We start from the raw sequence: 14,152 nt of genomic DNA on the forward strand, positions 1-14,152 counted from the left end.
AGGGACCGTCTGCACACATCGACAACAGCCACCCTCGAAGCACTATTGATGTAAAAAATGTATCACTAGCCACTTTAAAACAATTTCACTTAATATAATGTTTACATACCCTACATTACTCATCTCATATGTATATACTGTACTCGATACCATCTACTGCATCTTGCCTATGCCATTCTGTACCATCACTCATTCATATATTTTTATGTACATATTCTTCATCCCTTTACACTTGTGTGTATAAGGTAGTTGTTGTGAAATTGTTAGGTTAGATTACTCGTTGGTTATTACTGCATTGTCGGAACTAGAAGCACAAGCATTTCACTACACTGGCATTAACATCTGCTAACCATGTGTATGTGACAAATAAAATTTGATTTGATTTGACCCATTGCTCCACAAAAGCCGCGGCCCTTGCAGGGCAAGGGGAACAACTACTTCAAGGTCTCAGACCGAGTGACGTCACCAATTCAAACGCTATTAGCGCGCACCCCACTAACTAGCTAGCCAATTTCACATCTGTTACATGGGGAGCAAGAAAATATAAACTAGTTGCAGGTTTTGAAATTCACTGTTTTTTACTTTTAATGCTACCCTGTGATGTCACAGAGAAACATTTTTTAAAGACTTTTCTTCCTATCTTTTTAACCACAGATCAGAAAAAACCCACTGTTTTCACATATGTAGACACTGGTTTGGTGCTGGAGATTATGAACATAAGGTTGAAAAGTGGCGGAATTGCCCTTTAATAATGCTGTTATAACAAAACATTTGTCAAACTCCTGCCATCTGTTTTGTTTGAACACTGTAAGATACTGTACTTTGACATTAGGCTACATTACTTGATCTTAGGATGTTATAGTTAGTTACATGTCAACGTGTAAAGTTGGTTGTTAAATCAAATTGCTGCATTTATAGAATATCTAACTCGTTTCCAATTTATTGGGTAGGACTCCCAGTTCCCTTTCACTGAACTTCTGTAATAAGGATACATGCATTCCTCTCGCGGACTCAAGACGCCCCGGGGCTGCGTCGACGCGGTTCAAGTCTATAAAGAAGGCTGAGCAACGAAACAAACGTTGAATAGTAAATGGTTGGCTGTGCAACCTTTTGGAGACTGGGTCTTGATCTTGGTGACGGACTTCTCGTGCGGTTGCTCGCTTTGTTTTCTTTAGGAGAGAATGAGGCACTCCTCGGGATACATGACTTCACTATCAGCTCAGGTGAACCATTGTTGATAATAAGTAACATTCTCGTGGATGAATCCTTGAGTTTAAGGAACTTTTGAATGGCATGGTTCACAGTGAAATTATTTAACATCTGAAAACAAAAGGAATACATCTTCATTTGTTTCTATGGATTCACTGTTTGGTCAGGTAATATCATTATTACTTATTTCACACCATTAATGATCTTCTTGTAGCCTATGCTGCTGAACTAGCTATGAACATAAATAATAACTGTTTTGACAATGCACACAGATCCCTTTTAATTTGGACATGGTAAATCATTCAGGAAATTTACAGTGAACAACTATTAGTATTTTTTTACAAAATGGGTGAAAGTAGGGGGAAATAATTGCTTGCCTGGTCAAACGTTACACTCCATGTAATTAGTCGTTACATACACTGTTCATTTTAATAAGTCTTTTTTAGAAGAACCATACATGTTTTTTGTTTTACCAATAATGAGTGCACATGTATTGGGCTGAATAAGTATGATTTCATTTCGATTTTAAACCTGAAATTGTTTTCAACTCTCTCATTCATCAATGTCTTTGGGTGCGTTCGTAAATTGCCTCCAGTGTGTCAGAGTGGCTATGTGTCGATTGTAAATTCAGAGCGTTGTCAGATTGTCTGTTCATAAATTCAGAGGCTTCGCTCTCGGAGTGTTCAGAGCGCACACTGGACGCTCTGGCGGAGGAGTAGGGTTGATCCGAGCGTTCTGACCTCACGACAGCAGTCAAGCACCAAAGCTAACTGGCTAAAGTTGGCTAGCTTGCTTGCTACTTCCAGACAAAATGAGAGAACACCTCACTCTTACCATTTTACTCGCCCTAGCAGAGTTGATTAGCCTGTTTTCATGTTATCTGGAGCGTTAGTGACTGCAACTGTGCTGCTTGCAACATTTAATAACGTATTTTTTTCCCGACGTTTACTGACACCGGTCATATTCAACGGGTGTTGCACGTTTGTAAATTAATCAGTTATTCTGTGCTCTGGCACACAGACGAGAGGGCTCTGAAATCGGAGTAGATAGACAGAGTGAATTTACAAACGCACCCTTTGTTAGACATTTTTGTTTTAGATTAGAAAAGCCAACGGAACAAGGACTACAAAAGCACCCTACAAAACTGGATGTAGCCTATGTCATGTTTGGCAAGGCAGGGACATTCCCCTTGTGTGTGTGTGTGTGTGTTTCTCATTAACAATGGTAAGGTATCTCTGCTACAAATCAATCCGAAATCATTGCTAGATCGATTCTGAGTAACTCATGAGAACACACATTATACAGACTAGGCACAGTATAGGATTTTATGTATACCTCATTTTGGAAGAAGTATTGTGACTCTGTTCTGTTATTCTGCATTGAAGGGTGTGAAGAAGAAGGAAAAAAGTGATTTGATTGGCATCGTGTAGCTACTGCATAGGGACTACGCCTATGGGTCTGCTATCATGATAGAGCACCTTTCACAGAACGTGTGCTATGTCACTGTCAGACACGGTCAAGTTTTGAAGGAGCACCTTTCACAAGAACTGTCTTGACTTGTCCTGCATTCTCAGTTTGCGGAGTACCATGAGAGGGACACTGTTTGGCATTTGTCTACAATAGGCTTTTTATAGGACACTAGCTAGGTTTCCATTCAATGCACGACAATTGGCAACAGAATATTCTAATATCCGAATAAAAACAATAGCCTATGCGCATTTTCCCACCAGAGATGTTTCCATAAAATGAATTTGTTGCGAAAAAAGCTGTGCGTGATGACGTAGTGCACATTAAAACAACTTTTGCGGTTAAACACCCATTTACCAAAATATAAAATACAAGCTAAATGTGTTTCCATCGCATTTTCAACTCTACTGGTGGTTTTGTCCCCCCACAAAAAAATATATATATATATAGCGAATGTGCCTTCTCTTGGTATGTGCGCTCTAGCGAACAGCTCCCAGATAGACCTACAGTCCGGGTAGACTACCTACATGATGCAATTATTTATGGAGAAGAGCGAGATTATTTTTATTTGTCAAATGGTAGCCAAGCACGATCATCATGTCACCAGAATAAGACTATCGATATTTATTGGAAAGGAACATCAAGCTCATCACCTTCCACTTTCACCACCATGTGAAGTTCATCATCTGTTGCCTAATAAACTGCATGCTTTCCCAACCCGATTCCTAGTGGAAAGACATCACACCATGTCATCGGTACCTCCAAGTTTATTTCGATATGATGGTTATTTTATCAATATTTGCGCATAAAAGCGTTTCCACAGCCATTTCTTGCATAATTAACTTCACCAACTCAAAAAGTTACCAATTTATCTCGCTTTTTTTTTGTGTCCACATTTGGACATTTTATGACACATTTTAAGCCATCCGGCCTGTCATGACATTTTTTATCCAACATATACAGTATATTCGGAAAGTATTCAGACAGACCCCTTGACTTTTTTCAAATTTTGTTTCCTACAGCCTTATTCTAAAATGGATTAAATCGTTTTCCCCCCTCATCAATCTACACACAATACCACATAGAGACAAAGCAAAAACAGGTTTTTAGAAATTGTTGCAAATTTATTTAAAAAAAATTAAAAAGCGAAAGGGGAAATATTACATTTACATAAGTATTAAAATCTCTTTGGGCTAGACATGCCGGTAGCGTCCCACCTCCACAACATCTGGTGAAATTGCAGAGCGCGAAATTCAAAATACAAAAGCCGCAATATTAAACATTCATGAAAATACAAGTGTCATACATAATTTAAAAGCTTAACTTCTTGTTAATCAAGCCGCTTTGTCAGATTTCAAAAAGGCTTTACGGCGAAAGCATACCATGCGATTATCTGAGGACAGTGCCCCGCGTACAAAAGCATTAAAAACATTTTCCCGAAAGTCAGAAATAGCGATAAAATAAATAATTTACCTTTGAAGATCTTCCTCTGTTTGCAATCCCAAGGGTCCCAGCTACATAACAAATGTTTGTTTTGTTCGATAAAGTCCTTCTTTATATCCTAAAAAAGTAAGTTTAGTTGGCGCGCTTGATTCAGTAATCCACCTGTTCCCCTCGTTCAAAATGCATACAAGGGAATCCCAAAAGTTCCCAAAAGTCCAAACAAGTCAAACAACGTTTCTAATCAATCCTCAGGTACCCTAATACGTAAATAAATGATAACATTTAAGACGTAGAATAGTGTGTTTAATACCAGAGATAAATAACGAAGTGTGGAACACTACAGTCAAAATGAGAGCCACCTAGAAAAACTACAAATTCTATCTCATTTTTCAAAAAACAAGCCTGGAACCCTTTCTAAAGACTGTTGATATCTAGTGGAAGCCATAGGAATTGCAATCTGGGAGGTATTCCTTTGAATCTCCCAGAAACAAGGATTTGAATGGGCTGTGACCTCAACAAAATAAAAAATCCATATGGATTCTCCTCAGATTTTCGCCTGGAAAATCAGTTCTGTTATACTCACAGACATTATTGTAACAGTTTTAGAAACTTCAGAGTGTTTTCTATACAATACTACCAACATATGCATATCCTAGCTTCTGGGCCTGAGTAACAGGCAGTTTACTTTGGGCACCTCCGAATACTGCCCCCTATTCCGAAGAAGTTAAGACCCTCAGTGACATTCAGAGACTTGTCCTGAAGCCACTCCTGTGTTGTCTTAGCTGTGTGCTTAGGTTCATTGTCCTGCTGGAAGGTGAACCTTTGCCCCAGTTTGAGGTCCTAAGCGCTCTGAAGCAGGTTTTCATCAAGGATCTCTCTGTACTTTGCTCCGTTCATCTTTACCTTGATCCTGACTAGTCTCCCAGTCCCTGCCACTGAAAAACATCCCCACATCATGATGCTGCCACCACCATGTTCACCGTAGGGCTGGTGCCAGGTTTCCTCCAGACGCTTGGTATTCAAGCCAAAGGGTTCAAACTTGGTTACATCAGACCAGATAATCTTGTTTCTCATGGTCTCCAAGCGGGCTGTCAAGTGCCTTTTACTCAGGAGTGACTTCCGTCTGGCCACTCTACCATAAAGACCAGATTGGTGGAGTGCTGCAGTGATGGTTGTCCTTCTGGAAGGTTCTCCCATCTCCAGAGAGGATCAGAGTGACCATCGAGTTCTTGGTCACCTCCCTGACCAAACTCTTCTCCCTCTATTGCTCAGTTTGGCTGGGCGGCCAGCTCTAGGAATAGTCTTGGTGGTTCCAAGCTTCTTTCATTTTAGAATGATGGAGGCCACTGTATTCTTGGGGACCTTCAATAATACAGAAATCATTTTTTTTGGTACCCTTCCCCAGATCTGTGCCTCGACACAATCCTGTCTCGGAGCTCTACGGACAATTTCTTCGACCTCATGGCTTGTTTTTTTCTCTGACAGGGGATGTTTGTGCCTTTCCAAATCATGTCCAATGAAGTTGTAGAAACATCTCAAGGATGATCAATGAAAACAGGGTGCACCTGAGCTCAATTTTGAGTCTCATAGCAAAGGGTCTGAATACTTACGTAAATAAGGTATTTCTGTTTTTTGTTTTTAATAAATTAGCAAAAATTGCTTTGTCATTATGAGGTATTGTTTATAGATTGATGTGGAAAATGTTGTATTTAATCAATTTTAGAATAAGGCTGTAACGTAACAAAATGTGGGAAAAGTCAAGGGGTCTGAATATTTTCCGAATGCACTGTACTTTTCTTGCATAATAAGGTTGGATGGAAACCTGGTTTATGACAGAAAAAAAATCTTTACATAATGCAGGATAATATTTATTGTTGTTAGGTTATAACAGAATACTGAATGAGTTTTCATTTCACCAGTAAACTTTGTATTTATTCTATGTATCATAGGCTATTGGTTAAGTTTGGTTATGATAGTACTATATATTAGTGAGGTTAGGAGTTCTTCCAGGTCAACTGGTCAGTATATTAATCATAACACCTTTCCTATTTTCAGTGCCCTCTCATTCTGAGGACCCCGATGACTACCTGAGGCCAGTGATGTTGGCCATGCAGCACTACAACTCCTCAGGCCTGGCTGCCCCCAATCTCCTCCCCAACCAGACCTGGGGGGTGCCGGCCATGGCCTGGAGGGCAAACATCACCACAGAGAGGCCCATGTCTCCCCCCAGTAACCCCACTGCAGCTGGCCTCTCTATGACCCTGGGCATCCTGTCCAACATCGTGGCCCTGGTCATCCTGGCGAAAGCCTACGCCCGTCTGCGCCGCCGCTCCAAGGCCACCTTCCTGCTCTTCGCCAGTTCCCTGGTGGCCACAGACTTTGCCGGCCACATCATCCCCGGTGCCCTGGTGTTGAGGCTGTACTCAGCTGGGGCTGCGACTGGGCCCTTAGCTCGCGCTGCCACCGATGCCCCCTGCCAGTTCCTAGGGGGTAGCATGGTGTTCTTCGGCTTGTGCCCATTGTTCCTGGGCTGTGCCATGGCTGCTGAGCGCTGCCTGGGTGTCACACAGCCCCTGCTCCATGCCTCACTGGTCACCATGGCTCGCACCAAGATGGCACTAGCTCTCATCTGGCTGCTGGCTCTGTGTGTGGCCTTCCTGCCCTTCTTCAGGCTGGGGGCCTACACCTACCAGTACCCCTGGACCTGGTGCTTCATCAGGGTCCTGGGAGAGACTCGGGAGACGGACGTGGCCTTTGTCATGCTGTTCTCTGGACTGGGCCTGGCCTCTCTGACTGTGGCCCTGGTGTGTAATACCATCAGTGGGGTCACGCTGGTGCTTGCCAGACTGCGTAAGAAGTGTAAGACCTGCTACCGTCGCTCAGCCAAGTCCCATGACATTGAGATGGTGGCCCAGCTGGTGGGCATTATGATCACTTCTTGCATCTGCTGGAGCCCCCTGCTGGTGAGTTGGAAAAGTTCAGTTCACTGAAGCTTACAATTCTGCATGAATTAGGGTAGGGGTCAAAACTATCTTTATTGTGTTCCATTCGAGAATTAAGGTCTCTTTTCAATCCTTATCATGGAAATTCAGCGCTACAGCGTGATTGAAAGGCAATGCTCCCACGTTAGCTGCTACTGCATCCACGGTAAACACTTTGGACGTCTGCTCAATCGGGAAATCCCACATGAAAAAAGACTAGTAAACTATGGTATAAATCAGGGCTCTCCAACACTGTTCCTGGAAAGCTGCCTTCTTGTAGGTTTTTGCTCCAAATCCCAATCTAGCGCACCTGATTCTAATAAGTATCTGGTTGATAAACTGAATCAGGTTAGTTACAACTGGTGTTGGAGTGAAAACCTACGGGAGTGTCGCTCTCCAGGAGCTGGGTTGGAGAGCCCTGGTTTAAATACTATAGTATTCACTGTAGTGTTTTTGCCGACTTCACTGTAGTATTCACTGTAGTGCTTTGCAAGACATTCATGTAGTACTTACTATGGTGTTTTTGTTTTATTATCTTTGACATTGAAGTAGAGGCTTTCTCCTTCATGAAACCTACTAAATGAGCACAAATTCAATAACCTGTAAGTCAATCAGCCAGCCTGAAATCTTAACAAATAATTCAACACTTCTGCTATTTTCTATTACATAATATCTTCTATACTTGGCATGTAGGTTTCTCACTTATGGGTGGCACAAATTGGGATATGGGGGAGGGGAATGGGCAGGGTATATGCAAATTTAAATACTGTCATCTTTACTATAGTAAAAAAGGTTTGTGTTTGTGCGGACTGTAGTGTTTTTGCGGACATTACTGTAGTATTTACTACAATGTTCTTTTGCGGATCATACTGTAATATTAACTGTAGTATTCTACAGTATACTACAACATTCTATAGTAAGTACTACACATGATTGAGGGATACTACCATGTGTAGTATAGTATTCAACAGTATACTACAGTTTACTATAGAATTCTATAGTAAACTGTAGTAATTTTTCATGTGTGTTACATTTACATTTCTATTGCGCTTCAGCAATACAGATTGAATAGAGCCTGTGGGAAAAGTTACAGGTGAGAAGAGGGGGGGATGAATGAGCCAATTGGAAGCTGGGGATGATTACTTGACCATTATGGTATGAGGGCCAGATTGGAAATGTAGCCAGGACACCGAGGTTAACACCACTACTCTTAAGATAAGTGCATTGGGATCTTTAGTGACCACAGAGAGTCGGGACACCTGTTTAACGTCTCACCCAAAAGACGGCACCCTGCACAGGGAAATGTCCCCAATCACTGCCCTGGGATTCCAGAGCATCTGGTCGCCCATCCAGGGCCAACCAGGACCGACCCACCCTGTTAAGCTTCAGAGACAAACCAGTCGTGAGATTCAGGGTGGTAAAAGCATAACATAATATTGTAAAAATGCTCAGCTAACAAAAGTAATTTATCTCCAAGATATTCTGCCCCATAAACTCAAAGGCCTGAAATAATATAGAAAATCTCTGCTAACAATCCAGTAATATTTCATCCTCTTTTTGTACACCTTCTGAAATAGTCATAAACACTATGATTCATAATACTGCACCTAAAACAGATGGATAGACATGGTGCACTGCACCAAGGGTATAAATGAATAGTCATGGTGGACCCTTGCATTGACTAGATGGAATAAATTATTTAAGGGAATGCCATTATGAAGGGCTTGAATAACAGATTTCAGATTGGGTGACATTGAAAATGTTACAGCTTCTCTCCTTTTCCAGTCTTCTGGGAAAGAGGAATATTAGCCAGAGCTAAAATAATTTCATACAAACACATGATGATGGTTTGATGATTTTTTTAATCAAGGATATTTTTTTTTACAATTACAATACTAAGAATTTTGTATAAACTGTTAATATGTCATATCAATTATTCAGGTCCAATTTAAAAGTAACCATTCATTTTGACACATACTGTGAGAAGTGAAAGAGGACAGACTATAAACCATGCTTCAAATGATGGCGGCCTGTTACTTGTCATCACTAGGTCTGTTAAAACTTAAGAGTAGCCTTGAGCACCCCCCACCCCCCCTCCTGTTCCCCCTACCAAAAAGTATGCATTGTTCTTTATTTAGAACATTATGTCAAATCAAATGTATTTATAAAGCCCTTCTTACATCAGCTGATATCTCAAAGTGCTGTACAGAAACCCAGCCTAAAACCCCAAACAGCAAGCAATGCAGGTGTAGAAGCATGTTATGTGCATTAAAAATGTCTATTAATGGTTCTCACCTGGAAGACGTTAAGCTAATTAATGTCAGTAGTTGACCTGTTGATTTGCACAATACTGCACAAAAGTTGGGCCCAAATATAATTACTGATGTGTGAACTAAATAGGAACAGCTTAGCATACATTTATTACTGTTGGGGAGATGTAAGAACCATTACAGAGGCATTGTTTGTGCTTAAAATCTCTTAATAAGCTGTGGCCAATTGTTATAAAAAATGTAAATAAGATTTATCAGGCTACAATTTTGAGCCTGTGATTTCTAACATCAGTAAAGCTATTCATAGGAAGACGTTGTGAAGATGCATTTTGACTGCTCCATTTATTCATTTTTTTGTTAACATGTGGCAATCTACAGTGTCAGGTAATGTAGATAAATTACTAGTAGTGTATGCAGATTGATGCAAATATATATACACCAGCTGAACATATCTATATCCTGCACAACCACTGTAAAACTAACCTAGGTATCTGTGTTACTTGCAGATCTTTGGCCTGATGTCAGTCACACGGTCCTATAGTGGTTCCATAGGCAATGACCAGGACACATACAGGAGGTTGATGGTGATGGGCGTCCGGCTGGCCTCCTGGAACCAGATCCTGGACCCCTGGGTCTACATCTTGCTGCGCCGGGCCGTGCTGAGGAAGATCTATCGCATCACCAAGAGCCGGGCCAGCTTCAAGAACAGCACCTTCCGCCATTGGGACATCAGCTCCTTCCAGAACTCTGAGAAAATAAACACTGTCAACAGGATCTGAGGGAGAAGAAAAGACACAGACAGAAAGAGACTGGCATCTTATCATGGTCCTTTGTTGTTCTTGGTGCTTTATTTACCACCCAACTCAACATGCTGGATTGAGGAGAAGACTGAACATCCAGCAGTAGGATCTAACAGCAGTGTTGGTGTATCACACAAAAGGAAATACCTATTGCCTATAAGACATATATTCCTTTATTGAGAACTGTGTGGGTCTGCCTGACTGTGAAAGTCTATGGGGTTTGGGATTGAAATCATCATCCTCCAGATCTTGGATCTCTTTCAGATTGATTTGATTGGCCAGTAAGACCTGCTTTTGACTGCTGTGTGGAGAAGTCTCATCATTTTATGGGAAACAGCCAAGCCAGACTATACTCAAACAAATTAAATGTCATAAATGGATTTATAACAAAAAAATCTGACCAAGTAAGGACAGTATGCCTCACCTGGATACTGGAGACATAGCACAGATAATTCTGCCCAAGGAGAAAGGTTTGTTGTAAGTGTCTAATAGGTCACGCAACATGAGTCTTTCTCTGTGTACATAACAGTACATGAAAGGAAGCTGCCTATAAGATATCAACAACAAACATCTCAAATTATATATACATGTGTGTGTGTGTGTGTTACTGTCAGTGTTTTTTGGAGTTCATACTTTGTTTGTTTGTGGAAATGTCAAAGTGCACTTTGACACGTCATGAAGTCAGTGGCACTATGCCAAAGCAAAGTAAAGGCTGTGCTTTTACCTGTGCTTGAAGATGTGAAAGACATATAGTATGTGTCAAACTTGTAATGCTATTGACGTGTGAATTGTGTGTGTGTATTTATTGCTTATATTGTTTCCCCAATTGTCTGGGGACCTAAATTAAGCTAAGTGTTGCAAAAGCTATAGAATTTAATGTTGTTTAATAAAGTTTAAATTGCCGGTTAACCTTTTTTACTGAAAAACATATATGATTTTCTTTTTCTTAAAAAAAAAAGTATCCAAGCCCCCGTCCCCGCAGGAGGTCTTTTTCCTTTTGATAGGCCGTCATTGTAAATAATAATTTGTTCTTAACAGACTTGCCTAGTTAAATAAAAAATAAAATAAACCACAAAATGGCCTGTCAGGGTCATAGCACCATGGTGCTAATCCCAGGAGAGAACAGAGGTGTGGAAAATGTCCTCTGACAGGGGAAGTAGAACAGAAATTATCTCAGTATAGGTATGAATTGATACAAGTTTTAATTTCTCCATCAATTGCAATGGTTGTAATGAATGTTAATTATTACTGAGTAAAGTGGTCTGTAATGGCTCATATTGATGAACTACCACAAATAATGTCCTGCAATACACACAACGCCTTACAATTACATTAATTTTCTCTGGAGTTTATGGAATTCTATGAATTTAGGTTTGCTTGTATAGTAGTAGGTAACAGTACAAAAGACAATGACACAAGTACACAAATGGAGTCTTATACCCTGACTACACCGCTCGCGTCGCGTACGCGAGCGTTGCAAAATGAATTTAGGAATCTATGTTATTCAATTATTGCACCCACACTGCTCGAGCGTCTCCTCATTGGTTATACCCACGTGGGTGATTGACAGAGGAACTGTTGCCGGTTGTCGTGGTAATACTATGAAAGTTTAGATGCCAATCACCATATAAGTTAAATGATGAAAAGGCCTGGAAGGAGGAGAGATGACTAGAAATGATTCGGTTGACCGTTTTTATGTGTGGATTAGTTGTCGGAGTAGAGGACCTTGTGCATTTCAGGTAAAATAACAACTCAATGTTTATATCCCAGGACAAATTAGCTAGCAACAGCAAGCTAGCTAAATAGGACAAATTAGCTAGCAAGTGCAAGCTAAATTGCCATAAATGTTTAATGCTTTTCGATCTGTCCCCAAATTCATGTCATTGGTTCAGAGTTTGTTTTGATATTTTAACCTGCGTGTCGTGATCGCGTTTGGTGTAGGGGGACAAAATAAATGTATGCACGATGGTGCACGTGCGCAGCCCAGTTTTGGTTCCGTGTTAGATCTTTGCTCGTGTCTAAAGTGCAACAGTGCTTTCACAGGATTAGATTTGATGCTGACAGTTACACAAAAATGACAAAAACAATTACAAACAATGCTTCTTCATGAAAGAAAAGAAAGAACACGTAGCCACTGCATTCAAACATAAACAGTAAATATTTTAGAAACACAAATATAATGAACAAAAATATAAACGCAACATGTAAAGTGTTGGTCCCATGTTTCATAAGCGGAAATAAAAGATCACAGAAATGTTCCATATGCACAAAAGGCTTATTTCTTTCAAATTTTGTGCACAAATTTGTTTACATGCCTGTTAGTGAGTGTTTCTCTTTCGCCAAGATAATACATCCACCTAACAGGTCTGGAAAATCAAGAAGCTGATTAAATAGCATGATCATTACACGTGTGCTGGGGACAATAAAAGTCCTCTCTAAAACGTGCAGTTTTGTAACACAACACAATGCCACAGATATCTCAAGATTTGAGGAAGCATGCAGTTGGCATGCTGACTGCAGGAATGTCCACCAGAGCTGTTGCCAGAAAATGTCATATTTATTTCTCTACCATAGCCAGCCGCCTCCAACTACATTTTGGAGAATTTGGCAGGATGTCCAACTGGCCTCACAACCGCAGACCACATGTATGGCGTCGTGTGGGCGAGCGGTTTGCTAATGTCAATGCTGTGAACAGAGTGCCCAATGTTAGCGCTGGTGTTATATTATGGGCAGGCATAAGCTACGGACAACCAACACAATTGCATTTTATCGATGGCAATTTGCACAGAGATACCGTGACAAGATCCTGAGGTCCATTGTCATCAAATCAAATTGCATTGGTCACATACACATATGTATCAGATGTTATTGCGGGTGTAGCGAAATGCTTGTGTTATCTAACAATTCACAACAATACACACAAATCTAAAGTAAAAGAATGGAGTTAAGAAATATATAAATATTAGGACTAGCAATGTCGGAGTGGTATTGCCTAAAATACGGTAGAATAGAATACAGTAAATACATATGAAATGAGTAAAGCAGTACGTAAACATTAAAGCAGTATGACATGCCATTCGTCCGCCGCCATCATCTCATGTTTCAACATGATAATGCACAGCCCCATGTCGGAAGGATCTGTACACAATTCCTGGAAGCTGCAAATTTCCCAGTTCGCCTGCATACTCACCAGACATTGAGCATGTTGAAAGATGCTCTGGGTCGACGTGTACGACAGCGTATTCCAGTTCCCGCCAATTTCCAGCAACTTCTCACAGCCATTGAAGAGGAGAGGGCCAACATTCCACAATCAACAGCATGATCAACTCTATGCATGAGCCAAATGGTTGTCACACCAGATACTGAATGGTTTTCTGATCCATGCCATACCCTTTTTTTCAAGGTGTCTGTGACCAAAAAATGCATATCTGTTTTCCCAGTCATGTGAAATCCATAGATTAGGGCCTAATGAATTTATTTAAATTGACTGATTTCCTTATATGAACTGTAAGTCAGTAAAATATTATAAATTGTTGTATGTTGCGTTCATATTTTTGTTCAGGTAACTTTAAGTCACCTTAATGGAGTCCAGATTAAAACATGGTAAATTAAAACACACCTAAAAATCTTGTCATGATTCCTGCATTTTCACAGACCCTGGGTCTGTGTGAATGATTCGCTGCTCTTGTGCAGGGAAATTCATTAACACTTCACGCCTCTTTAATTTGAAATGCAAACAGTCCCCATGGTTTAAACCACCTTTCCCCTCCAAATTTGCCAATCACCCACTGATATGTATAAAGGGGCCTGCAAGAAAGTGGTAAATAAGAGGGCTGTTTGAAAGGTGGTTATATAAACATTACCTCTGGGGTTTGATATATGGCCAATATACCACGGCTAAGTGCCTCGACACAGCCCTTAGCCATGGTATATTGGCCATATGTAAGTCGCTCTGGATAAGAGCGTCTGCTAAATGACTTAA

General features: G+C 40.7%; 1 protein-coding gene and 1 long non-coding RNA gene across 2 annotated transcripts; one reads left to right on the plus strand and one right to left on the minus strand.

Annotated features, from left to right (window-relative positions):
• Nucleotides 1-622: 622 nt before the first annotated feature.
• Nucleotides 623-11,079, plus strand: LOC139576422 (prostaglandin E2 receptor EP1 subtype-like). The gene is made up of 3 exons (XM_071402542.1): nt 623-1,376; nt 6,175-7,082; nt 9,877-11,079. The coding sequence occupies exons 2-3, from the start codon at nt 6,219-6,221 to the stop codon at nt 10,147-10,149; spliced, it is 1,137 nt and encodes a 378-aa protein (XP_071258643.1). The 5' UTR covers nt 623-1,376; nt 6,175-6,218; the 3' UTR covers nt 10,150-11,079.
• Nucleotides 8,943-13,721, minus strand: LOC139576430 (uncharacterized). Its single transcript, XR_011675111.1, has 2 exons — nt 13,361-13,721; nt 8,943-10,117 (listed from the first exon to the last, which is right to left on the minus strand). It is a non-coding gene; the product is annotated as an uncharacterized lncRNA (long non-coding RNA).
• Between the last annotated feature and the right edge of the window lie 431 nt (nt 13,722-14,152).

Source organism: Salvelinus alpinus, chromosome 1 (genome assembly GCF_045679555.1).
Source record: "Salvelinus alpinus chromosome 1, SLU_Salpinus.1, whole genome shotgun sequence".
In the NCBI taxonomy this organism is placed as follows: domain Eukaryota; kingdom Metazoa; phylum Chordata; class Actinopteri; order Salmoniformes; family Salmonidae; genus Salvelinus; species Salvelinus alpinus.

Excerpts from the sequence above, each read along its gene's own strand:
- LOC139576422 (XM_071402542.1), top strand. The coding sequence starts at position 6,219 with ATGTTGGCCATGCAGCACTACAACTCCTCAGGCCTGGCTGCCCCCAAT. Across the intron at positions 7,083-9,876 it reads TCTGCTGGAGCCCCCTGCTG|ATCTTTGGCCTGATGTCAGT; the intron begins GTGAGTTGGAAA and ends TGTTACTTGCAG.